Consider the following 26761-nt stretch of genomic DNA (forward strand, 5'->3'; position numbering starts at 1 on the left):
AGGATGCTCAAAATCTCTCCTAAATCAAGTACTTTATTCTTTTTGTGCTTTCTCTTGTATGTTTCGTCTTTGTTAGTTTCTGTGGGTTTTTTCCTGCACTCATGTTTTACCCATGTTGTCTGTGTGTGTGTACATGTGTGAGCGTATTCTATGTCCTAAAGGGACATGACTGAGGAAGGTGAGAAAAAACAGCCTTTGGGAATGTTCAAAGCAGGTGACTGGGGTGGAAGGTCATTACTGAGATCATTTATTCAATAATGTAAATGCACTATAAAAAAAAATCATTGAATGAGATGCCATAACAAATTAGATGTGCTTGAATCTGAGAAGTTTCTTTAATGTGACTTTTTCTTGCAAGGTGTTTACTACCATATAAGTTTGTGTGTGAGAGCATGAAAGAGGGAGAGAGAGAGAGATGGAATATAAATGAATGAATATGTATTTATGTTGGCAGATATTTCAGTTTCCATATTTCAAATATTAGTTCCACAGCTCCAGGAGGTGATGATCACACTGAATATGAGAGATCGGTGCATTGACCTGCCCTGTATTTTACTGTGTTATTCTTCTATTTGTGAGTCTTCTGCAAAAGTCCAAACTCTATTTTTCCTGATTTAAAAAATAATGAAATGAATGGTTACTGAGATATATCTGATACTAAATGAAGAGATATAGAAAGAAGCCATGTACAAAGAAGAAAAGCATTTGGACCTAATTTAAATTATACTGCCTTAGTTATAAAAATATGTCTCATACAAGTATATCAACCCAGGTCACATTTGGAAATATATCTGAGATGACTAAGACAAAATAAAAAGAAAAGAAAAGAAACAGAAGAACTACTAGCACACCCTGAGTAGGTGCAAAATAAATACAATTAAAATTATTTATAATTTAGGTACAAGTGAGAAAGTAGGGAAAACCACTAGACCATTCAGGTATGACCTAAATCAAATCCCTTATGATTATACAGTGGAAGTGAGAAATAGATTTAAGGGACTAGATCTGATAGATAGAGTGCTTGATGAACTATGAAATGAGGTTCGTGACATTGTACAGGAGACACGGATTAAGACTATCCCCATGGAAAAGAATGCAAAAGAGCAAAATGGCTGTCTGGGGAGGACTTACAAATAGCTGTGAAAAGAAGAGAGGCGAAAAGCAAAGGAGAAAAGGAAAGATATAAGCATCTGAATGCAGAGTTCCAAAGAATACCAAGAAGAGATAAGAAAGCCTTCCTCAGTGATCAATGCAAAGAAATAGAGGAAAACAACAGAATGGGAAAGACTAGAGATCTCTTCAAGAAAACTAGAGATATCAAGGAAACATTTCATGCAAAGATGGGCTCGATAAAGGACAGAAATGGTCTGGACCTAACAGAAGCAGAAGATATTAAGAAGAGGTGGCAAGAATACACAGAAGAACTGTACAAAAAAGATTTTCACAACCTGGATAATCATGATGGTGTGACCACTCATCTAGAGCCAGACATTCTGGAATGTGAAGTCAAGTGGGCCTTAGAAAGCATCACTATGAACAAAGCTAGGGGAGGTGATGGAATTCCAGTTGAGCTATTTCAAATCATGAAAGATGATGCTGTGAAAGTGCTACACTCAATGTGCCAGCAAATTTGGAAAACTCAGCAGTGGCCACAGGACTGGAAAAGGTCAGTTTTCATTCCAATCCCAAAGAAAGGCAATGCCAAAGAATGCTCAAACTACCGCACAGCTTCACTCATCTCACAAGCTAGTAAAGTAATGCTCAAAATTCTCCAAGTCAGGCTTCAGCAATACGTGAACCGTGAACTTCCAGATATTCAAGCTGGTTTTAGAAAAGGCAGAGGAACCAGAGATCAAATTGCCAACATCTGCTGGATCATCGAAAGAGCAAGAGAGTTCCAGAAAAACATCTATTTCTGCTTTCTTGACTATGCCAAAGGCTTTGACTGTGTGGATCAGAAGAAATTGTGGAAAATTCTGAAAGAGATGGGAATGCCAGACCACCTGACCTGCCTCTTGGGAAACCTATATGCAAGTCAGGAAGCCACAGTTAGAACTGGACATGGAACAACAGACTGGTTCCAAATAGGAAAAGGTGTACATCAAAGCTGTATATTGTCACCCTGCTTATTTAACTTATATGCAGAGTACATCATGAGAAATGCTGGGCTGGAAGAATCACAAGCTGGAATCAAGATTGCCAGGAGAAATATCAATAACCTCAGATATGCAGATGACACCACCCTTATGGCAGAAAGTGAAGAGGAACTAAAAAGCCTCTTGATGAAAGTGAAAGAGGAGAGTGAAAAAGTTGGCTTAAAGTTCAACATTCAGAAAACGAGGATCATGGCATCTGGTCCCATCACTTCATGGGAAATAGATGGGGAAACAGTGGAAACAGTGCCAGACTTTATTTTTTGGGGCTCCAAAATCACTGCAGATGGTGATTGCAGCCATGAAATTAAAAGACGCTTACTCCTTGGAAGGAGGGTTATGACCAACCTAGATAGCATATTCAAAAGCAGAGACATTACTTTGCCAAAAAAGGTCCACCTGTTCATGGCTATGGTTTTTCCAGTAGTCATGTATGGATGTGAGAGTTGGACTGTGAAGAAAGCTGAGCGCCAAAGAATTGATGCTTTTGAGCTGTGGTGTTGGAGAAGACTCTTGAGAGTCCCTTGGACTACAAGGAGATCCAACCAGTCCATTCTAAAGATCAGTCCTGGGTGTTCTTTGGAAGGAATGATGCTAAAGCTGAAACTCCAGGGCTTTGGCCACCTCATGGGAAGAGTTGACTCATTTGAAAAGACTCTGATGCTGGGAGGGATTAGGCAGGAGGAGAAGGGATGACAGAGGATGAGATGGCTGGATGGCATCACCGACTCGATGGATGTGAGTTTGAGTGAATTCCAGGAGTTGGTGATGGACAGGGAGGCCTGGCGTGCTGCAATTCATGGGATTGCAGAGTCGGACATGACTGAGCGACTGAACTGACTGATGTTTATTATAGTAAGTTCATTATGAAAACTAGAAAGAACCTAAATATCCCAGAAAAAGGGGCAAGGCATTTTCTAAATACCTTGGAAAAGGTATATTCAAATACTGGAATAACATACAGCCACTAAAAGGTCCATGTGGATCTAGGTTTACTGACATGGAACGATGGTCATCATATGTTAGGTGAAAAAAGTCATTTACCAAACAGTATGAATGTATTTTTTAAAAAAGTATATGCTCACTTGCATCGATGCATTAAGCAAATGTGTATATTACCTTATGTATAACAGTGAGATGGAAATAGGTCCAAAATACCGATAGTGCTTATTTCTGTGCAGTGACATAAGGTAGACTTTCTTCTTTTTTCTTTATGGTTTCTCTATTTTTGTATTTCCTTCAGTTATCATAGATTATTTGTGTGGTGCTGGTGGTGGTTCAATAATCAAGTCATGTCTGAGTCTTTGTGATCCCATGGAACCCTTGTGACCCCATGTGACCTGCCATGCTCCTCTGTCCAAGGGATTTCCCAGGCAGGAATACTGGAGTGAGTTGCCATTTCCTTCTCCAAGGGGTCTTCCCAACCCAGGAATCAAACCCGGGTCTCCTACTTTGCAGGCAGATTATTTACCACTGCGCCACCAGGGAAGCCAGATTATTTGTGTAATGATAAGTAAAATAAACACCAGTACATAAGAACATGCCCCCCCTCCCAACACACATGCATACAAGCCCTCACTAGAACCCCTAAATAACAATGCTCAAGGAACCTGTGGCTGAGTAATAAATCCAATTCTAGTAGAAAATGTTAAGGTTTCTTAGAGAAAATAATGGGAAGTTGCAACACTGATATCAACAACCAGAACGACACTAAATGCACACACCCACCAGAACTGGCATTACTAGTAGCTCTGTGTGTCTTTCTCTACCTCTGACCCCAGCCCCTTACTCAACCAAGTATTATTCCCCCAGACTGGGGCAGGGGTGGTCTCAACGACACCTCTGCTCCCTGGGAGGCATGTCAAAATGCAAGGTGACAGTTCTGCAGTGAGGCTGATGGTACAGCGTCTAGTGGGTGGAGGCCAGGCATGCTGCTAAACATATTAACAAAGCGTGGGACGGGCACCTACAACAAAGAATTATTGCCCCCTACCATCAACAATGCTGAGGTGGAGAAACCCTACTCTAGGCAAAAAGCACATGGGTGATGGTTACAGTGGGTCATGTGTCTGACACAGGAGGCTCATAGGAGCTTTCCAAACTGGGATCACAAACCAGACATAGTTGTGAATAAAGGCCAAGCAGGTAGGTGTATCTGCCGTATTGCCTACTGCTGGGTCCTCGAATGGCCCTGTTTTATGCCTGGCAGAGATGTTGGTTCATGTACACCCTACGGCTTTTCATATCAAGAGATTTCTAGTGGGTCTAAAAATATCACAGTGTAATTCAAATGATGGGGCAGTTGTGGAGATGGACTTAACAGTCATAGTAGGAACGTACATACCCGTTCTCCTTTGGGGCCTCTCTCTCCAGGCTTACCCATGATGCCCTGAAAAACAAACATCAGCACTAAAAATCACTGCATGCCAAGATTCCTCATCAACCTACTCCACCAGGAATTCTGGCAGGTGATCTGGATGTAGTTTTGTATTAGAACACTTATTTCCAATGGCATGTTCCATACCTGAACACCTGGTAATCCATCTTTTCCATTTATTCCCTGTAAAGACAAATAATGGTCAGTATTTCTGATTCTGCATTAACAGAAATAATTAAATGCAACAAAACGGTAGTTTCAAGGACTGTATCATATCTCCACTGAGATTTTGGTGAGGCAGTGTGGTGAAATAGAAAACAAAATCGACAGAATTAGCCCCAAGTTTAAATTCTGACTCTATAACCTACAAGTTCCATTTACTTCAGGCAATTTATTTAACCTTAATAGCATCAGCTTCTCCACTCACAAAGCGAGGATACATAATGGCCTTAAAACTAGGGATTTAGGAAAATAACAGAAAAGGCCTAGCTCACTATAAACAGTCACCAGGGTTGTTTTCCTCCCTTATTCCATTAGGTCCATTCTGAGAAATAAGAAGCCTTCCCATGGTGCTGGGTAGCCAGTATATGATATTCACTCTTCACTTTCAACAATTTTCCTACCAGAGAGAGTCATTCTCAGTAAACGGCCTCTGTTGTTGCTTGAGAAATTTCATAACATGGCTAGAGAGTGATCCTGCTATGAAATAAACTGTCAGCCAGAGACAACTGCTATTTTTTAGTTGGAAATAGGAAAGGACAATGAGAAATCTGTAATTGTGCTTTCTGAGAGTATTAAATACTGGTTTCTACTTATTAAACTGGAAGCTTCTCAATCTCTACAAGGCAGTTCCATAGTTGGTAATAAAGCCTCATCCTGCTTGCAGATTAGTGAGCCCAGGAGAAGCCCCGGCTGATAGGTATAAGAAGGGAAAGCACTCAGGGTCACATCAGATACTGAGAGCCCCACAGCAGGTTTGTCTCTGAGATTTGATTTGAAGAGGGAGACCAAGGTGAGGAAGTGATTTCTCGGCAGCAGGCAGGTGCACGGACTCCCTCCTCTGCAAAGCCTGGGAGACTTTCGCTGGGCTGGGACGGAGTCTACAAGGTGGCTCTCCCGACAAGCAGTGTTTTCACTGCTGTAATCACACTGGATTGGGAACCCAGCCCAGTTCCCCAACCTCCCTGAACATCCTGGGAATTACCTAGAGCACTTTAACTAAGACCATGTTGCCGGAAGCATCGAGTTCTAAGGATTTATGCCATCCAGAAACAAGCAAAAGATAAAGCTGGTTAAGGAGAGGATGTGAAAGAAACAACCATATCATTTGAATAAGAGAAGATAAACCTGGTGTAAAAGTGTAATTCATGTTTTTGGTGACAATACAAGAAAACGAACAAACTTACAGATAATTTTTTGTCTTTTGTAATTCATGAGTGACTGTCACATCTGTTCTCTTTTCTCCGCTACTGCTGCTTCATTGCTTCAGTCATGGCCAACTCTGTGTGACCCTATGGACTGTAGCCTGCCAGGCTCCTCTGTCCATGGGATTCTCCAGGCAAGAACACTGGAGTGGGTTGTCATGCCCTCCTCCAGGGGATCTTCCCAACCCAGGGATCAAACCCGGCTCTTCTGCTTTGCAGGCACATTCTTTATCACTGAACCATCAGGGAAGCCCATCTCTTTCCTCTAGGAAGATGTTATTAACTTGTTCTTTATCACCAGTGGGGGGTGGGAAAGGCCCCAGTTTCAGAAATTTTTACAAAAACCTCAACGGATTCATCTTTCTCCCTCTCATTTCACTTATCTGAAAGACCCCTACTCTTCTTTCTAACTCAGGTGTCCATCTCCCACATGCCTGCCTCTAAACAGTGGCCTGAGGCTGCAGAGGAAGGGGGCCCTTGCTCAGGTGTTCTGGCCTGCACCTGTGGCAGCAGCCCCCAAGCAACCCCTCAGTATTTCTCGACTTGGCTCCTTCTTCCCAAAAGCACCTGCACTTATTTTCCTGTCTCATGAGACCTCAAGTGTTACCAGCATTACCAGCCCATTCCTCATGGTCAGTGATGACTTGCATCCTTCACGGAGAAAACAGCAGTAGGGGACCCACACCTATCTGTGCTCATGAGAACTCTGACTTCTGCTCCTCGCTCCTCTTAAAAAGGAGGTTCTACCCTGTTCCTTGTGAAGACCAGTTTCTACTTGTGAGTCTTCTCTCCTGACTCAGAGCCCACTCTCTTGTATCGTCCACTTTCAACAGAGTCATTCTTTTTTTATATTTGTGGCTTAGCTGGTAAAGAAGCCACCTGCAATGCGGGAGACCTGGGTTCGATCACTGGGTTGGGAAGATCCCCTGGAGAAGGGAAAGGCTACCCACTCCAGTATTCTGGCCTGGAGAAGTCCATGGACTGTATAGTCCACAGGGTCGCAAAGGGCTGGACACGACTGGGAGATTTTCACTTTCCATTCTTTTATGAATGGGTCTCTGCTGCTGTGTGTGGATGTTCACTGGTAGCAGTGCACAGGCTTCTCATTGCAGTGGCTTCTACTGCTTCAGAGCACGGGCCCAAGGCATGCGGGCTCAGTAGTTGCGGCTCACAGCGTGGGCTCAGTAGACGTGGTGCGTGGGCTTAGTTGCTCTGCGGCACGTGGAATCTTCCCAGATCAAGGATGGAAGCTGTGTCTCCTGCATTGGCAGGCAGATTCTTCACCACTAGACCACCAGGAAAGTTCTCAAGCAGGTCATCCTTATCACGATACCACCATGCGGTACTCTCTCCCCCATTTCCAAACCCAGGGGAGAATTTTAAGCTCCCTTGATACTCTTCCATATGGTTTCCTCTCCATTCTCTTAAACACTTGGCTTCCTCAACATACAGAAACTCTCCTTCGCCTGGCCTTTTCACCTCTTACTGGCTGCCCCTTCTCAGTCCTTCGACTAGAGCCTCTCCTAACAGCTCTGTTCTCTTCCCAGTTCACAGTGACCTCATTTCATCCAGGCTCAGGTTGAAAGACCCAAATCAGTCTCTGCAGCCCTGGCCTCTCCATTAATTCCAGAATAATATATCCACCGCTTACTTGACATTTCCACTTGGCAGTCTACTAGTGCTTCAAGATGAACATTTTATAGCAGACAACTCCTGGTTTTTCCTTCCAAATTCACCCATCTCCCATCTTTCCTGTCTCACCAAATGTACCACACTGACCAGGTTGCTCAGACTCCAAACCACAGCTTTGCTGTATCTCTTTCTCACACACTACGTCTGGTCCATCAGCAAGTACTGATGGCTCTGCCTTCAAGACACATCATGGCAATGCTTCTTCAAGGCTCTTTCTGCTTCTACCCTGCTCCCTATGGTCGGCTCTCCAGGCATAGTCCTTGAAATGCAGTCCAGTCATTTCCTTACCTGCTACAAATGCTCCAGTGGGTCTCCATCAGACTTCAAATGAAACCCAAACTCCATCCCTGATTCAGAAGTTCCTCACAGTCCGGCCACTGCCTGTCTCTCCCTCTGTGTCTTTCCTGCTCTCCTTCAGCTCACCTCACTCTTGACTTTGTGCCTTCTGTCCTTCCTTCAACACAGAAGGTTCTGCTAGCCATTCTTTTTTCTTGAAACAATGTCCCCTGTCTCCACCCCTGCTGTCTACCTGACCTCCCCATGGCTTGAGCTCTCCTACCGTGCAGGGTTTGCTCCAATGCTGGACGCTGTTTGACTGCCCTATTGAAATGCTACTCTAGGGCTTCACCCTGCTTAGATCATCTTCTACCTGAATCATGTATGTTTGTTTCTGGTTCATATCCCTACATTAGAGTATAAATCCAAGAAGCTACAAGCACCCAGAACAGTGCCTGGCATGTCCTAGGTGCTCAAGAAGCATTCACTGACTGAATAAATTGCTTTTTGCATAACTCCCTGGGAATGTGATGGCATCTGAGAGTGCCTTACAGGGGCTGGGATGGGGAGTTGGCAAAAGACAGGGGAGAGGAGGTAGAGATTGAGACTAATGTTAACGGATCGTCTTCCATGGCAGGCACTGGACATCGCACCATGTCATGTGACCTCAGTGACTTACAAACTCTTGGAGTTATATTGCAAACCCAGATTTCCCTGACTCTAAACTGCATATACTTCCTGTTTTTTCACGTTGTTTCTCTGGGGAGATGGTGGCCAGGGGATGCCCCAACCCTGAGCTTTCACAGGGACTGATCAGCCCCCTGAATTCTGTGCTGTTTGGTCACCTTCAGCTCCCCTCTCCTAACAGCAGCCCACTCCCACCCAGTCCATGGCAGATGGAGCAGGGACTTCTATAAAGAGCACCCTGTTTATTCCTCTATACACCCCTCCCTCAGGGCCCAGCACACCCTTAGCACATAGCAGGGATGAGCAGAGTATATGTTGACTTGAACTGAATTAATCAGAATGACTATTACAATATTACATCAATATTATATCTCAGTAGCCAAGAGCTCCTTAAGGACATGAGTGGGTGAGTGTTTGGCAGTAATTAATGAAGGTGTAAGAACAAGTCCACAGATAAAGGAGGGTACCTGAAGACAGAGCCTCTTTCTACTGTAGCTCCACACACAGGTGTTAAATCTGTGAGTCTGCATATTTCAGGATATGACAGGCCATTTCATTTTTCACTCCGCTGAGAACATTAGACCTAAGAAATAATGAGTCTAATTTCCTGACACTTAAAATAAAAGGCCTCACTGTTCCCATGGTGATTTAAGACATACTCATAGGGAGCTGGGCCATCAGGGAGAACCATACCCCACGAAGCCATCAGCAGAACTGCCTTCACTTCCTCAGAAACCCTGTATTCAAATCTCACTTTCTGAGGTGACAAGTAAAGAGGCAGTGCTCAGAACTTTTCTTAAACAAGCAAATTTTAAACAATGAAAAAGACTTACAGGCTTTCCTGAGGGTCCTTCTGGTCCAGGGAAACCTACGTCTCCAACAGGGCCTCTCTCCCCCTGTAGACATGTCCATAGACAAACATTAGTTGCCAAGAAAAGCGTTAGAACTGCATGTAGTAAACACAAGGACAATCACTAAGTCAGAAACAGGCAACTCACCGGTTCTCCTGGAATTCCTGGGGGGCCTGGGGCTCCGGGTTTCCCCTGAGGAGTCAGATTACCAGGAAATGTTAGGAGCTAAATTACTGAATAAGGCCACGTGTTTTCCTTCCTCGCTCGCGTGTATAGCACCTGTGCTGCAGGTGTGGCTCTACACTGATGTGCCATCCCGGCTGGTCAGAGTCTGTGGGCCACACTCCACTGTGCAGATAGGAAGGCAGTCCCTCAATCCATGTGTGGGTGTGTGGCGGGGGATGGGGGAAGGGAGGATAAGAATTATGAAAATGCTTTCATCAGTGTTTTATAGTTTTCTATATATTGGTCTTTTGTTTCTTTAGGTAAATTTATTCCTAAGTATTTTATGAATTTTCCTTGGAAGAAAAGCTATGACCAACCTAGACAGCATATTAAAAACCAGAGACATTGCTTTGCCAATAAAATTCCATCTAGTCAAAGCTATGGTTTTTTCAGTAGTCATGTATGGATGTGAGAGTTGGACTATAAAGGAAGCTGAGGGCTGAAGAACTGATGCTTTTGAACTGTGGTGTTGGAGAAGACTCTTGAGAGTTCCTTGGACTGCAAGGAGATCCAACCAGTCCATCCTAAATGAAATCAGACCTGAATATTCATTGGAAGGACTGATGCTGAAGCTGAAACTCCAATACTTTGGCCACTTGATGCGAAGAGCTGACTCACTGGAAGAGACCTGCTTGCTGCTGGGAAAGATTGAAGGCAGCAGGAGAAAAGGATGACAGAGGATGACACGGTTGAATGGCATCACCAACTCAATGGACACGAGTTTGAGTAAGCTCTGGGAGTTGGTGATGGACAAGGAAGCCTGGCATGCTGCAGTCCATGGGGTCACAGAGAGTTGGACATGACTGAGTGACTGAACTGAACTGAAGTATTTTATTCTTTTCACTGCAATGGTGAATGGGATTGTTTCCTTAATTTCTCCTTCTGTTTTCTCATTGTTAGTGTATAGGAATGCAAGGGATTTTTGTGTAATCTTTCCTGGAGAATGTTCTGTGTGCACTTGAGAAAAAGGTGAAATCCATTGTTTTTGGGTGAAATGCACTGCAGATATTAATTAGGTCTAACTTGTCCATTGTAGCATTTAAAGTTTGTGTTTCCTTGCTAATTTTCTGTTTGGTTGATCTATCCATAAGTGTGAGAGGTGTATTAAAGTCCCCCACCATTATTGTGTTCCTGTTAATTTCCCCCTTCATACTTCTTAGCATTTGCCTTATGTATTGAGGTACTTCTATGTTGGGTGCAAATATATTTATAACTGTTATGTCTTCTCAGATTGATCCCTTGATCATTATGTAGTTTCCTTCTTTGTCTCTTCTTTGTCCCTTCTTTGGTCTTTATTACAAAGTCTGTTTTATGTGATATGAGTATTGTTACTCCAGCTTTCTTTTAGTTTCCATTTTCATGAAATATCTGTTTCCAGTCCCTCATTTTTCAGTCTGTATGTGTCCCCAGGTTTGAGGTGGGTCTCTTGTAGACAAAAACAAAACAGGGGTTTTGTTTTTGTATCCATTCAGCCAGTCTTTGTCTTTTGATTAGAGTATTTAACCCATTTACATTTAAGGTAATTATTGATAAGTATGATCCTGTTACCATAGATGTAGAAATATAACATGTTCGTGGACTGGAAGAATCAATATAGTGAAAATGAGTATACTACCCAAAGCAATCTGTAGATTCAGCACAATCCCTATATCAAGCTGCTGCTGCTGCTGCTGCTGCTAAGTTGCTTCAGTCGTGTTCGACCCCATAGACTGAACTATGCAGCCCACTAGGCTCTGCTGTCCCTGGGATTCTCCAGGCAAGAACACTGGAGTGGGTTGCCATTTCCTTCTCCAATACATGAAAGTGAAAAGTGAAAGTGAAGTCGCTCAGTTGTGTCCAACTCTTAGCAACCCCATGGACTGCAGCGCACCAGGCTCCTCCATCCATGAGATTTTCCAGGCAAAATACTGGAGTGGGGTGCCATTATAACAAGCTACCAATGGTATTTTTCACAGAACTAAAACAAATAATTTCACAATTTGTGTGGAAACACAAAAAACCTTGAATAATAATAACAAAAAACCTTGAATAGCCAAAACAATATTGACAAAGAAGAATGGAACGGGAGGAATCAATCTTCTTGACTTCAGGCAATACTACAAAGCTACAGTCATCAAGACAGTATGGTACTGGCACAAAGACAGAAATAATGGAACAAAATAGAAAGTCCAGAGATAAATCCAAGCACTTATAGACACCTTATCTTTGACAAAGGAGGCAAAAGTATACAATGGAGAAAAGACAAGTGTTGTGCTAGGAAAACTGGTCAACCAGTCAACCACATATAAAAGAATGAAACTAGAACACTTTCTAACACCATACACAAAAATAAACTCAAAATGGATTGAAGATCTATATGTAAGGCCAGAAACTATAAAACTCTTAGAGGAAAACATAGGCAGAACACTCTCTGGCAGAGGATCACAGCAAGATCCTCTATGACCCACCTCCCAGAGTAATGGAAATAAAAGCAAAAATAAACAAATGGGACTGAATTAAAAGTTTTTGCACAATGAAGGAAACTATAAGCAAGGTGAAAAGACAGCTTTCAGAATGGGAAAAACTAATAGCAAACAAAGCAACTGACAAAGAATTAATCTCCAAAATATACAAGCAGTTCATGCAGCCCAATTCCAGAAAAACAAACCCAGACAAAAAGTGGGCCAAAGAACTAAACAGCCATTTCTCCAAGGAAGACATACAGATTGATAATAAACACACAAAAAGATGCCCAACATCACTCATTATTAGAGAAATGCAAATCAAAACCACAATGAGGTATCATCTCATGTGGGTCATAATGGCCACCATTAAAAAGTCTACAAACAATAAATGTTGGAGAGGGTATGGAGAAAAGGGAACTCTCTTACATTGTTGGTGGGAATGCAAACTGGTACAGCCACTATGGAGAACAGTGTGGAGATTCCTTTAAAAACTGGAAATAGAACTGCCATACAACTCAGCAATCCACTGCTGGGCATACACACTGAGGAAACCAGAATTTAAAGAGATACATGTACCCCAATGTTCATTGCAGCAGTGTTTAAAATAGCTAGGACATGGAAGCAACCTAGATGTCTACTGGCAGACGAATGGATAAGGAAGTTGTGGTACATATACACAATGGAATATTACTCAGCTATAAAAAGGAATGCATTTGAGTCAGTTCTAATGAGGTGAGTGAAACTGGAGCCTATTATACACAGTGAAGTAAATCAGAAAGGGAAACATCAATACTGTATATTAATGCATATATATGGAATTTAGAAAGATGGCAATGATAATCCTATATGCAAGGCAGCAAAAGAGACACAAACATAAAGAACAGAATTTTGGACTCTGTGGGAGAAGGCCAGGTAGGATGATGTGAGAGAATATCATTGAAACATGTATGTTACCATATGTAAAACAGATGACCAATGTAAGTTCAATGCATGAGGCAGGGCACTCAAAGCTGGTGCCCCTGGGACAACCCAGAGGGATGAGGTGGGGAGGGAGGTGGATGAGGGGTTCAAGATGGGGGGACACGTGTGCACCCATGGCTGATTCATGTCGATGTATGGCAAAAACCACAATATTGTAAAGTAATTATCTTCCAATTAAAATAAATTAATTAAAAAAAGAATTTTGAAAATACTAAACAAATATATCCTCATTTCTGGGAATCCCTCTTATTTGACAAGCAGCTCTTCTTTACCTTAGGGAAAGGAGGGCACAAAGGGTCATAGAAGGCCTGCTGCTGCTGCTGCTAAGTCACTTCAGTCATATCTGACTCTGTGCGACCCCATAGGCAGAAGCCCACCAGGCTCCCCCGTCCCTGGGATTCTCCAGGCAAGAACACTGGAGTGGGTTGCCATTTCCTTCTTCAATGCATGAAAGTGAAAAGTGAAAGTGAAGTCACTCGGTTGTGTCCGACTCTTAGTGACCCCATGGACTGCAGCCTACCAGGCTCCTCTGTCCATGGGATTTTCCAGGCAAGAGTACTGGAATGGGTTGCCATTGCCTTCTCCAATAGAAGTCCTAGACTTTGAATTTCACAAGAAGTTTTTTGCATTCATAGTAAGACAGCCTGAAAAGAAGCATGTTTGATTTGCAAAACCTTTTTGTTGGAAAGGAGAGGACAAACTGGTCTGACTTTGACCAGTCTGGATAAACCTGTCAGGCAAGCTAGAATGCTAACAGGGGGGTTGGATTTGAAATATTCCTTTCATGTCCAGGAGACTTATTAGCCAGAGCCCTAAGCTGATTTTCTCCAGAGAAAGGTGGTCGGGGATAGCACCCTGTTAATGTCAGAAGAGTTGGTGAAAGTCACAAAATAGTAAGACAGACAGATTCTGGTTATGGGGTAGATGCAGGTCCAGGGAGCCCCCCGAGTCCTGAAGCCTTGCTTATCAGGCCTCTTCCACATGACCTTGTCATGGGTGGGATCTCCTGTGCTGGCTCCCGGCATCTAAAAAAGGACTGGAGAGCACCCGCGGGTCTCAAACCACCCTCAGAGAGAGTAATTTAATCACTTTGTAGTCGAAGGAACCGCTGAGCTACGGCCAGCCAGAAGTCCTCCAGCACAGAAGGCCTGGAGGGCTGAGGACAGAGACATTGCGGACCAGAGAGACCTCTGAGACAGAGCAGAGTGGAAGATGGACCAGCATAGGTCACAGTGGGCATGAGCCTAAGTGTCCAGACCAGGCCCAAGGATCCTGTCCTTGAGGAGCCACCTCCTGCCCCTTGAACCTTATGTGGATGGGGATGTTGGTGTGGGGCTGAGACCATAGAAATCCCAGAAGGTTTCCAGGGAGGGAAACCTGGGCTTTTTCTCTACTTGCTGTGTAGAACTCTTGGCAGGTCCTTTGGAGGTCAAAAGGCCCCTTGGCAGGTCAGCGATGGCTGAGTGGTGAAGCGAGGCAGACACAGGCCTGAGATGGCATCTTGGCTCCCCACTGCCCAAGTGCAGCAGGAGCTCCTGGAATCTCATGGACCTGACTTAGGGCATGTGTTAGAGCTGAGAAAGCCAGTGTTCCAAAGGGTCTTGGCATGGACTCAGCACCTGGAGCTCCAGATGAAGATCCCAAAGGCCAGGCAGTGCCAGCAGGGATCTCAGAGGACCTGGGGAGGGCACAGTGCCCCCGGGACCCACCTGCTATCCCAGGAAGGAGCAGAGGAAGAGCCAAGGGAAGACCCTGGATGGCCTGTTTACACACTAGAAAGGGACAGACTTCTAGGCGGAGTAGGACTGGGCCCTCTGATTCTCAGTAAAAGTCTGTGATGTGCAAAGCAAGTGAACATCCCTGCTTCAACCAGAACCATCACCTTAATTTTTTTACTTTTATTGTTGTGAAACATACATAACGTGTGGAGAAGGCAATGGCACCCCACTCCAGTCCTCTAGCCTGGAAAACCCCATGGACAGAGGAGCCTGGTAGGCTGCAGTCCATGGGATCACTAGGAGTCAGACACAATTGAGCAACTTCACTTTCATGGATTGGAGAAGGAAATGGTAACCACTCCAGTGCTCTTGCCTGGAGAATCCCAGGGACGGGGGAAGCTGGTGGGCTGCTGTCTATGGGGTCACACAGAGTCGTACATGACAGAAGCGACTTAGCAGCAGCAGCATACATAACTTGAAATCCACCGTTTTAACCATTTTATGTGTACAATTCAGTGGCATTAAGTATACTCACACTGTTGTGTAGCTATTTCCAGAATCTTTGAACTATTTCATTTTCTGAGCCACAGTAAAGTCCAGTTATAAAAAATAAAGTAACAGTTTTTAAACTTTTTTTTATAGCCAGTTTCATATATACAGCATGCCATTTTTTTAACCCTTCCTCATTTTTGTAATTGTCAGTTAATCTTCTTAATGATGAGATATGAAAACTGCATTTTAGGTAAATGTATTAGATTTACCCAAACAAGTAACAGGGCAGCCTCTAGTTTCAATCATGCTGCATCCTTCAAAAATATTCTTGGAATTATTCATTTGGATTGTCTTTTGAGTCTGTCACTGATCTTTTAAATACTTCAGTGGTTGCTAGTATTTTTCCTTTTATGGCAGACTTAGTTGAACATAATATATAGTCCCACCTGGATGAATACAGTAGGGCATTACATTTCATCATACCATATGGAAACAAAAATGGGGTGTGAATATGAGAGACGCAGGTTGTAAGGGGACCGAAGGTGATCCCAAAGGCAGGTGCAAATATGTTGCTAGGAACAGTAGGGAGCTGGGGAGAGTGGGAAGGAACGGGATTAAGTGTGAGCCAGTTTTCAAGAAGAATGCTTCCTGGTATAAAATCTCTTGGATGGCATCACTGACTTGATAGACATGAATCTGAGCAAACTCCAGGAGATAGTGAAGGACAGGGAAGCCTGGTGTGCTGTAGTTCATGGGGTCGCAGAGTTAGACAGGGCTTAGTGACTGAACAATAAAAACCCTGCAGTGCTTGCTAAATAAAATATTTTCATGTGGCTTTTACAATCATACTAAGACTAGACTTGACCTAAAACAGCTAAAGAAGGGGATGTCATCCTCCATACAGGATGCCTCTCTATGGAGTGTGTTAGTCACTCAGTTGTGCCCAACTCTTTGCCACCCTATGGACTGCAGCCCACCAGGCTCCTCTGCCCATGGGATTTTATAGGCAAGGATAGTGGTTTGCCATGTGGATGAGTCTTTATCTTTTCTTATTAGGTTCAGCAATGAAACAGAGGGAAGCAGAGTGGCTGCTGGCCTTTTGAGGGATGGAGGTGGGGGGATTGTTGGGAGGCTCTGGGTGCTGGTGGGTGTTGGCAGAGGTCAGTGGGTGGTGCGGAGATGGTAGGGCCCTTTCTTGTTTTCCTCATGTTCCTGTGATTGAAGTACAGGGCTTCCACTGACTTTCCTACCCTGGCTCACCCTGCAGGACACCTGGTGAGGATAAATGGGCTCTTATTCATAAAGCCTGACCACAAAATTTTAATTAGAGCATCATGAATGAAGATCAAAATGATCCCTAGGGCTCTGAGAAATGATTTTAACCTTTCCTGGAGCACTTCCTATTCATTTGAAAAGACCTTGATGAGATTTAAAACATTTGACACCAGAGAGCAACAAAAATGATTGAGAGGCTTAAAGGGCTAGTTTATGAGGAAACATTAGCAGCAATAAAGCTCCGCTAATAACACCAGACTGAGGGAAAACTCAGGCAGATGGCAGCTTAATACGAAGATACTGAAGCACATTGCCTGAGGATGAGAACTTTGCCTTCTGAAGATTAAGAAACCTTGAAATATTACAAGAATAGAGAAACCCAACACGCTTCTCAGAGCTGTGTGGTACTGATGCGCTGGCACAAGTAATGGGCTTTCTCTCCCCACGTGAAAGTGAGTTGGGAAGAAAAAACAAAGGAAAAAGTTTAAAAGATGAAAATAAAGACAGGAGCATTTTTGAGGTGGGAGAGGAACAGGTGGGTTTAAAATAACTTTTTTTTTGGTTTTGTTTCTTAAACTGGGAGTTTCAGGAGTCACCCTGTGCTCCCAGCCCTTTAGGCGGTTGGTACCTTTGAGAACAACGTGAGATAAACTGAACTCACCGAGATTCCTGCTGCTCCCGGGGGGCCTGCTGGCCCTCGATCTCCCTGAAAAAAACATGTACTGCTTAGAATCAAACCCATTCAATCTCCACTGCCAAAACTGATGCTCAAATAATGATTTGGATTTGGTAAAGCTTCTCTTCGGAACTTATAAATGTTGTTGATATTAGCTGGTGTGAAGCTAAAGGCCAGATGGGGAAAGGACAAAATAAGAACTGCAGCCAGTGGAACCTCCTAAAGACTTTTCTCTCTCTTTTCCCCCAGAATACCAAAGCAAATAATAATACCAATGAAAACAAGCATTCATGGTATCATTGCTGTTAACCTATTCTTTAAGACAGAACCCCATAATACTTACAGGTAAAATTAGCCAATACTTTTCTTCCACATATTCAAAAGTAACTTATTACCAATAGTTAAAAGACTAAGACCTTGAATGTCTTCTGAAAAGCTTTCAATAGACTTGTCTCATTGGATGTTGGGTTAAAATGAATGTGTTTAGAACTAAGGATTTTGTAGTTTTTCCTCATGAGGCCCATAAGAAGACCCCTGGAATTTCTCTGAGCAGTGGAATGACTCAACCTTTTTTCCAAAGGCAGTGTGGTATTTTAGATAAAGCTGACAAGGCTAAAAATACTTATGGTTATATATGGGGCAATAAAATGGCAATTTTTGTTGGGCAGAATCGACATTAAAAAACTCCGTAAGTTCACTGAGGGACATAAAAGAAGATTTGATTAAACGGGGAGAGATGTTTTGTTCTTGGAGGGCAAGACAGCACTGTAAAGGTGTCATTGTGCCCAAACTAATTTATAAATTTAATGCAATTTTTACAAATTGCAGCTTGATCAAATGATATTAAAGTTCACTTGGGATAATAAATATACTTGAGGATAAGAGAAAAAGTAAAAGAAGAATAATAAAGACATTAGCAATACCATATTTCAGCATGCAATAAAGCTATAATAATTGAAATATGGAATACTGGCCCAAGATTAAGCAGTATATCAATGCAATATAACAGCAACTTCAGGAACAGACCAACATTTACAATAGGGTTTTAGTAAAGAAAGGGCTGTATTCTTCAACAAATAGTGCTAATAACTGAATAATTTCTTTGAAAAAGTCTAATTCCTCTCTTTATATTATACTCCATATAAATTCTGTAAGACTAAACATAAAACTGAAAGGCAAGGACCAACTAGGATAAAGCCTCCATCATATAATATAGAAGTAGTGTCTTCAGTATATAAACCATAGATAGCTACAGTTAAAAAAAAAAAAAAAAAGAACTAGTAGAAAAATGGGTGAAGGACCTAAACAGACAGTCCTCAGTTCCACTTTGCCTTTTTAAACTGCAGGGTTTTCTCCCTGGAAATGAATGTACTGGGGCTTTTAATTCAATGGAAATATTTGCATATCTGATAAAGATGAAGTTAAGAGGGCTCCTGTCTGATAATATGGTCCTTCCAACAACCGGGTCTCACAGTACTTTGAATCAGTCTAATTTAATTATCTGGCAGAACTCTTATTTCCATAATTATACCTGAGACCTAATCAAAAACAATATCTCTCTGTAACCTCCACTGCCTGCATTCTAATCTTGGACCACCATCTTCCCTCATTGTAAATCACTCCCTTGAGTAGCTTGAACCCCCCCTCTCCCCCCCAAATTTTGATGTCACAAAGATCTCTCTACCATCTCTGGTAGAAAAGTTTTCATGCTCCTTCACTCCCTAGATGGCCCCTCTTGCTCATGTATCTAGTTTAGTTCCCATGGTCACTGGTTATAATCACTCCCTATATACTGCTGGCTCACAGTCCCATCCGCGCTTCTCTCACTTATTTGCCAAAACCGGAACTCGTTTAAACCCAGATCCCCTCCTGCTCTGTGCGCATGGACACAGTCTTGCTGATTGGTCTCATTTCAGTTCACGACCATGAGTGTCGAGGGGCTTCTGCTCAGCCACCACACTCTGTGGTTCCTGGACTTGCCCTCTCGTAGAAGACCTTTTCCTCAAACTTCCAAACTCTTCTCCCTACCTCACCCTCAGATGAGACCTTGATCCTCCATCTCTGAGAAAACTGAAGCAATCAGAAAAGAACTTCTATAGACTCCAGTCAATTCATGTGCCCGTGTCCCCGCTCCTGTACCCCTGTACTTTGGTTCCAACCAGCTCCCACAGATGAACTATCTGGGCTTCTCTCTGAAGCCAAGCCCTGCATTTATGCCCCAGGTTCCTTCCCTCTTAGCTACTAAGGATGCCATTCCAGCACTTCTCCCCTGTCCTCCTATCTCATCGCTCCTTCCCCTTTACTAAACCAGACCTTTCCTTTAGCCTAGAAACAGTCCGGTTCCTCTGTGGTCTTAAAATCTACTTTATGGAACCTAGCTTCCTCCGGTAGCTGCTGGCCTGTTTCTTTACTCTCCTTTGCAGCAGAAGTCCTTGAGCATTGTTTTTGCTTTGTCTAAATCTTTTTTTTTTCTTTGTCATTCTCTCTTAGACCATTCAAGTCCAGAAATTTTTCCTACCACCACAGTAAACCAGTAATCATTTCTCTGATGAACGGTTCCTACGTGGCCATCCTACTCGACCCATTTGCAGGATACGAGACAGATGATCACTCTTCTTGATACACCATCTTCGCTTGATTTCCAGGGCACCAACATTTCCTCTTATTTCTCTGGTCCCTGCATCTAAGTCCCCCTTGCTCACCCCCTGCTTTCTTCCTGATCTTAATATTGGAGGGATTCAAGGCTCAGTCCGTGATCCTCTTCTCTTAAAAAAAAATCTGTTGTCATTCTCTTGGTGATCTTATCCAGCCTCTTGACTTTCAGATAGCACCTATAGGCTCACACAATCAATTTATATCTGCACTTAGACCTCTTTGTAAACCCCATGCTTTTCTATTGTACCACCTACTGCAGTACCCCCACTATGCTGTCTGGTAGATAATTCCCATAATTGGTCCCACGTCCAAAACTATACTATGGATCATTCTCATCCTACCCTCTCTGAACAGACTCTGTGTAGCGCTTTCCTCATTTCTGTTGATAACACGCCATCATCTCAGGGGCTCAGGTCAAGCACCTTGGAGTCATCCCTGACTCTTCTCTTAGACCCACATCCCGTCAGTCTTATTGCCCTTCCTTCACAACATGTCCAGAGCCTCAGCCTCCTCAGGAGCTCCACTGATTCTGCTCCTGTCTGAGCCAACACCACTGCCCCGTATATGGGTATAGTCTGTGTCTTCCCTGTCCCATTGGGCTTCCAGGCGGTGCTACTGGGAAAGAACGCGCTTGCCAGTGCAGCACATGTAAAAGACACGGGTTCGACCCCTGGGTCAGGAAGATCCCCTGGAGGAGCGCATGGCAATCCACTCCAGTATTCTTGCCTGGAGAATCCCATGGACAGAGGCGCTTTCCTTACACTCCAGCTGCAGGTCCGTCACTTTTCTACTCAGAAACCACCACTGGCTCCGTATTTCACTCAGAGTGAAAGAGAAAGTCTTTACGATGGCCGATAAGCCTCTTTATTAATTAGTGCTTCTCAAACTATCTGTGGTGAAGGAGCTATTTACTTGCTTATTTATTTTCTAATGCATCATGAACCAACGTGGGTCTCATGTTTGGATATTATGGCAATGTCAAAAGTCAAGTTGTTTACATGCTTGCTCTCCATCTATGTGCTTACGCTGCCTCCAAACCCATGACAAAACTTGCAGACTGGCCCTGGTCCTCACAGGCCAGCAAGCAGCACTGCTGGGCAGGGCTGCCCCTCACCTCCACCCCACCTCTCTGACCTGATCTCCTGGCATGCTCCCCTCACTCACTCCCCAGGTCTCCTGGAATGTACAGGAATGCTCTTGTCTCAGGGCATTTAAAACCTTCTTTTTCTAGTTGTATATATTTAAGGTGTACAGTTTGATGATGTGATATACATATATATTGGCAAATGATCACCATAATCAAGCTAATTCACATCTCCATCACCTCACACAGGTCACTGTGTGTGTGTGTTGAGAACACTTAGCGAATTTCAAGCATACAGTTTAGTATTGTTACCTAGCATCACCCTGCTATACATTACATCTCAAGAACTTACTCATCTTGCCGGGAACTTTCTTCCTTCTGGCTTCAGGGGCTTAGCTAACTGGCCATCCCCCCAGCCCTTCCAAGTCTGCTTAGTTCCTGATTTCTCAGACCACCTGATTTAAAATCACACCCTCCCCTTCCGCACTCCTGATGCCCCTTAATCTCGTCTACTTTTTTTTCATTCCACAGCACTTACTAACAATATTATTAGTTATTTGTATTTATTCTCTTAGTTTCTGTATTCCCTGCTTAGAACATAATTTTCACAAAGACAGAGATTTCTGTCTATTTTGTTCTCTTAGGTATCCCCAAACCTAAAAAGCTCCTGGTCCAATGGTAGGTGCTCAATAAACATTTTTGAATGTTGAACTGGTGAACACATGCTTAACCTTGCACTTACCTTTATACCAGGAAATCCTTCTAGTCCTGGCAACCCCATTGCACCAGGTTCTCCCTGTTAAATATGAACATAAGAACACAAAAGCAACAATCAAAGGTTTTTAAATCATTGATTTCAAAAGCAAGGATTTTTAATTTTTTGCCTAGAAAGTACTCTCTCAAACACTGATTGGTAATTTAGCAAGTAAACAGTATACTCTGTTTTTAAGCATCTGTATTCTTGCATTTGGTATTTGAAAAGTTAGAAAATAAAGCTATTCCCTGAAGTATGAGTATTTTTTTAAATTAACCATTTTTAATCTGATTAAGAATCTGCTCTGAATGAATTCCTCTAGTCAGTGATAACTCCAATTTCAGTAAGAGATAGAAGAAAAGGCTGGGCTTTAATAAACTTTGTGTTTGTGAGGTACCTAAGGCTTCCAGATTGTCAGAAAACAAGACTAAAGATGGAGCTCTCAAACCAAAGTTTATCATCCCTCAATATTCCTTGGAGCTGGACATGAACTTTGGCGCTTCAGAGGACAGCCCCAGAGGCAGTTACTGCTGATGGGTCACTGAGAGGAGATGAATAAGCCTTTCTGTTAAAAAAAATCTGTTACATATGCTGCTGTATGGTCACAGCTGACTGTAAACTTTAGGTCCTCAAGGAACCCATTTAGAAAGGTTAGGGTGAAGGAAGCTGCTAACTTATAACAATAAACATTAGGGGTTTTAAATTAAGAGAGTCTAAGTGGGTTGATTGTTGTTGTTCAGTCACTACGTTGTGTCCAATTTTGCAGCCTCATGGACTGTGGCATACCAGGCTTCCCTGTCCTTCACTGTCTCTCACAGTTGGCTCAAATTGATGTCCATTGAGTCAGTGATGCTATCTAACCATCTCATCCTCTGTTGCCCCCTTCTCCTTTTGCTTTCAATCTTTCCCAGCATCAGGGTCTTTTCCAATGAGTCAACTCTTCATATAAGGTGGCCAAAGTATTGGAGCATCAGCATCAGTTCTTCTAATGAATATTCAGGATTGATTTCCTTTAGGATTGACTGGTTTGATCTCCTTGCAGTCCAGGGACTCTCAAGAGTATTTCTCCAGCAACGCAATTTGAAAGAATCAGTTTTTCAGGGCTCAGTCTTCTTTACAGTCCAACTCTCATATCTGTACATGACTATTGGAAAAACCATAGCTTTGACTAGCAAAGGATCTTTGTCAGCAACGTGATGTCTCCATTTTTTAATGTTGTTTATGTTTGTTATAGCTTTCCTTCCCAGGAGCAAGATTCTTTTAGTGTCAAGGCTGCAGCCACTGTCCACAGTAATTTTGGAGCCCAAGAAAATAAATTCTGTCACAATCAAATCTGTTTTTTCCTCCTATTTGCCATGAAGTGATGGGACCGGATGCTATGATCTTAGTTTTTTGAATGTTGACCTTCAAGCCAGCTTTTTCACTCTATTCTTTCACCCTCATCAAGAGGCTCTTTAGTTCTTCTTCACTTTCAGCCATTATAGTGGTATAATCTGCTTATCTGAGGTTGTTGATATTTCTCCTGGCAATCTTGATTCCAGCTTGTGATTCATCCAGGCTGGCTTTTCGCATGATGTACTCTGCATGTGAGTTAAATAAGCAGCCTTGATGTACTCCTTTCCCAATTTTGAACCAGTCCATTGTTCCATGTCCAGTTCTAACTATTGCTTCTTGATCTGCATACAGGTTTCTCAGGAGATAGATAAAGTGGTCTGGTATTCCCATCTCTTTAAGAATTTCCCACAGTTTGCTGTGAACCGTGAATTAATGTTAACTACAAATATTTTTTCAGGACACTGGATGCTTTCAACATAATCATATAGAAAATGTAGCTTTCCAAGTTCATTCTCTATAAATGTATTTTTGTATGCCTAATGCTAATCTACTTCAAAAATACTACCAACACTAACTTCTATTATGAGTTATGATATTGTCCTTATTATGAGAGGCTTAATGAAAAGCATATGATCTGGATACTTTCTTTGCTCCAAAATTCTTTTTAGACATCTACCAATAGGTAACCTGCCAATCAGAAAAAAGATGTTTAGATTCTATTCTGCATGAAGCTCTGTAATAGAGGCTTTGGGTCATTGACAAAGGAAATAAGCTCTTTGATTCTCTTTGTTTATATTCTCAGTTATCCTTAAGATAGAAGAATTGGTTGAACAGTGCTCAGCCAATCCATTGACATTTGTTTGAAAGTAGCTAATAATAAATATTTAATTGAAAACCAATTATAAATTGAACACCTAGGGAATGAAATGGATCACCTCAGGAAAGAATAAATTCAATTAAGGGTGATTTTTATCTGCACAGTTTCACTGAAAAGATTAGAATAAGTGATGCAGATCTGGTGGCCTGGGGTTTGAAGGAGGCTGGAAGAGTAAATCTTCCCCCAAAGCCCCAAGGGGAGTTTCCATTGTCTATTCAGTGACCTGGTAGCTCAGCTGGTAAAGAACCCGCCTGCAAGGTGGGAGACCTGGGTTTGATTTCTGGGTTGGGAAGATCTGTTGGAGAAGCAATAGGCTACCCACTCCAGTATTCTTAGGTTTGCCTTGTGGCTCAGCTAGTAAAGAACCCTTCTGCAAGGCGGGAGACCTGGATTCGAGCCCTTGGTTGGGAACATCCCCTGGAGAAGGGAACAGCTTCCCACTCCAGTATTCTGGCCTGGAGAATTCCATGGACTGCATAGTCCATGGGGTCGCAAAGAGTCGGACACAACTGAATGACTTTCACTTCACTCTATTCAGTGACCTGTGATTCCACCATTCTTGGCTTATCTCCGTGGTATGAGGTAGTATTTCTCTACTTAGGGGCAACTGGTAACATGATTTCCAAAGGAATAATCTAAAGTTTTATCTAAGATAAACCTGAAGGATTACACAGTAGTTAATTTCATGATTTCACATTTTATGATTCCAATTTTGTGCTTCAGCCACTTAATTCATGCCTCTAAAAGCAAGGAACACCCTTCACTTAGTGTTTATTCTTTATCCTTCGTTGCAACTAAGAAAAATCAAAGCCTCATCTCTTCAGATTCTACTCACATCTATCTACATTTTTGTTACCACCCACTTTCTAATCCAAATGAATTATAACTTATCCTTTATTGTTATACTTTTTTCTCACCTAATGAAAAAACTTTGGTGTTTTGGGGAAGGCAGTGAGAAGCCTGTATGCTCCTAAATGATCCAGAAGGGATGTGTGTGTGTGTGTGACAGAAGGAAATACTGAGAGGAAATTTTTATCAATAACATGAAAGAAGATTGAAATTGGAATGAAGGATATAGTGGATGAAAGCATTAAAAAATGTTACAGATTAAGAAAGCACAGCATGAGTAACAAAACAAAGGAAACTCTCACATGACACATTTGGAAAATGCTTCTAACTGGGTTAAATCATGATTTTAGGGGAAAACAAATCAGTTTTTAATTGCCTAATAACAACAAAAAAAAAGCTCTTTCATGCATCTCCTTTGAAAATGTATTTAGATGCGAAAAGATTGCTTTTTATGGCTGTCCTGCTTGTTTAAAATTTATCCATCTAGTTTTACCAAACTCTACTGTAATGAAAGGGCCTTCAGTCTCTTCTCATGGCAATGGAAGTGCTTTGAAAATTTATATCAGTTTCAGGTACATCTGAGTCTCAAGCATATATCCAAGGGTCAAAGTACAGAGAAATGAAATATGAAGGATAGTGTATCTGCTTGTAAAGGACATGACAGAAAAGCCAGCCAGGGAATAAAAGTAATCTAACTGCATTTGGCAGAACTTTTCCAGGGACGCCTCGTGGTTGAGGAGGATGCCTGACCACAGTCATCATCCTTCGGGGGCTGGAGGACAGGATCTCTCCCCAGGCGGAGGGTTAACCTCCCGACACATCACTCCCAGTAAACGGGGTTATCACAGCTCACCAAATCTCCAGAAAAACTGCCTCTGACTGAAAGTAAATAAACTGCCCCTATCTCTGTTGTCGTTTTGGGAGATATGGCAGACATCTTAAAGAATTTCTTTTCAATAAATACTTTTCTTTCATGATCCACTAATATTTTTCTTTCATGATCTACTTTCACGATCATCAAAATAATTCTATTGGAAGACAGTGCTCCATTTCTCAGGAGCTTTATATGTATCTCTTTCCAGCCCAGGGTGATTTCTACAAATGCACTGATGGAGGAATGTCAAGGGCAGTGACATCAGGACTGAGGCTTTCTGAGATGAGGAGTGGGCCTGCTGCCTTCATGCTCACTGACAAACATCTCAGAAGGCAGGCATCCCTCCTGAAGCTCTTCTTAACACTAATAAAGATGTATTTTCTAAATGACACAAAACATGGGAATATACATACCACTGGGCCAGGATCTCCTTTGGGGCCCTATAAGAAAAATATGAGAAGTCACCTTGAAAATAATGACTGAAGCAAAATCACAAACTATGAAGAATTTTTGTCCAATTTGCTTTAATACACGTAAAAATATGTGCAAGCCTTGCTTTGCTACCGTTTGGATTTGAAGCATAAGATGAGGAAATATAATTTGATAGAACTCCCATGATGGCAATCACCCGGACATTGATTTAGTTCTCGGATTTCCAAAATGTGACATCTCTATGCATAATGCAATTTTTCTTTATTTTGTGTACAATCTTATTATTATTGGTTTCATTTATTTCCTCCTGCAGAACATTTTGGTTATATTTCTAATGCATAATTTTCAGCGAACTTAGGATGTCTTTTTGTTGTGTATATGTGACTGTTCAGTGAAAATATGCTTCATGATAAACAACTATACTCACAGGGGGGCCGGGTGGCCCTGGGTAACTGGGAGCGTTCACACCTCCCTTCAAAAGAGAAAGAAAAAGGTGAGAAGAACTTGTAGTAACCTGGAACCAGAAAGTGACTTTACATAATTAGAAAAGTAAATACCTGGATTTTATATAAACTGCTCATTCCATTCCCTTCATTGAATGGTACACCCTTAGAAGAGAAATGAGATACG

The 26761-nt window shown here is 42.4% G+C and overlaps 1 protein-coding gene across 1 annotated transcript in view; it reads right to left on the reverse strand.

Moving 5' to 3' along the window:
* COL19A1 (collagen type XIX alpha 1 chain) overlaps positions 1–26761 on the reverse strand; it is a 439982-nt gene that overhangs the window by 35157 nt on the left and 378064 nt on the right. The window contains exons 38-46 of the mRNA XM_052652029.1: positions 26689–26739; positions 26559–26603; positions 26113–26139; positions 21753–21806; positions 17257–17301; positions 9608–9652; positions 9443–9505; positions 4678–4713; positions 4498–4542 (exon numbers count right to left, since the gene is read on the reverse strand). Coding sequence (XP_052507989.1) covers positions 4498–4542; positions 4678–4713; positions 9443–9505; positions 9608–9652; positions 17257–17301; positions 21753–21806; positions 26113–26139; positions 26559–26603; positions 26689–26739 — 411 coding nt within the window. The remainder of the gene's footprint in view (positions 1–4497; positions 4543–4677; positions 4714–9442; positions 9506–9607; positions 9653–17256; positions 17302–21752; positions 21807–26112; positions 26140–26558; positions 26604–26688; positions 26740–26761) is intronic.

This window comes from Budorcas taxicolor, chromosome 14 (assembly GCF_023091745.1).
Source record: "Budorcas taxicolor isolate Tak-1 chromosome 14, Takin1.1, whole genome shotgun sequence".
Classification (NCBI taxonomy): domain Eukaryota; kingdom Metazoa; phylum Chordata; class Mammalia; order Artiodactyla; family Bovidae; genus Budorcas; species Budorcas taxicolor.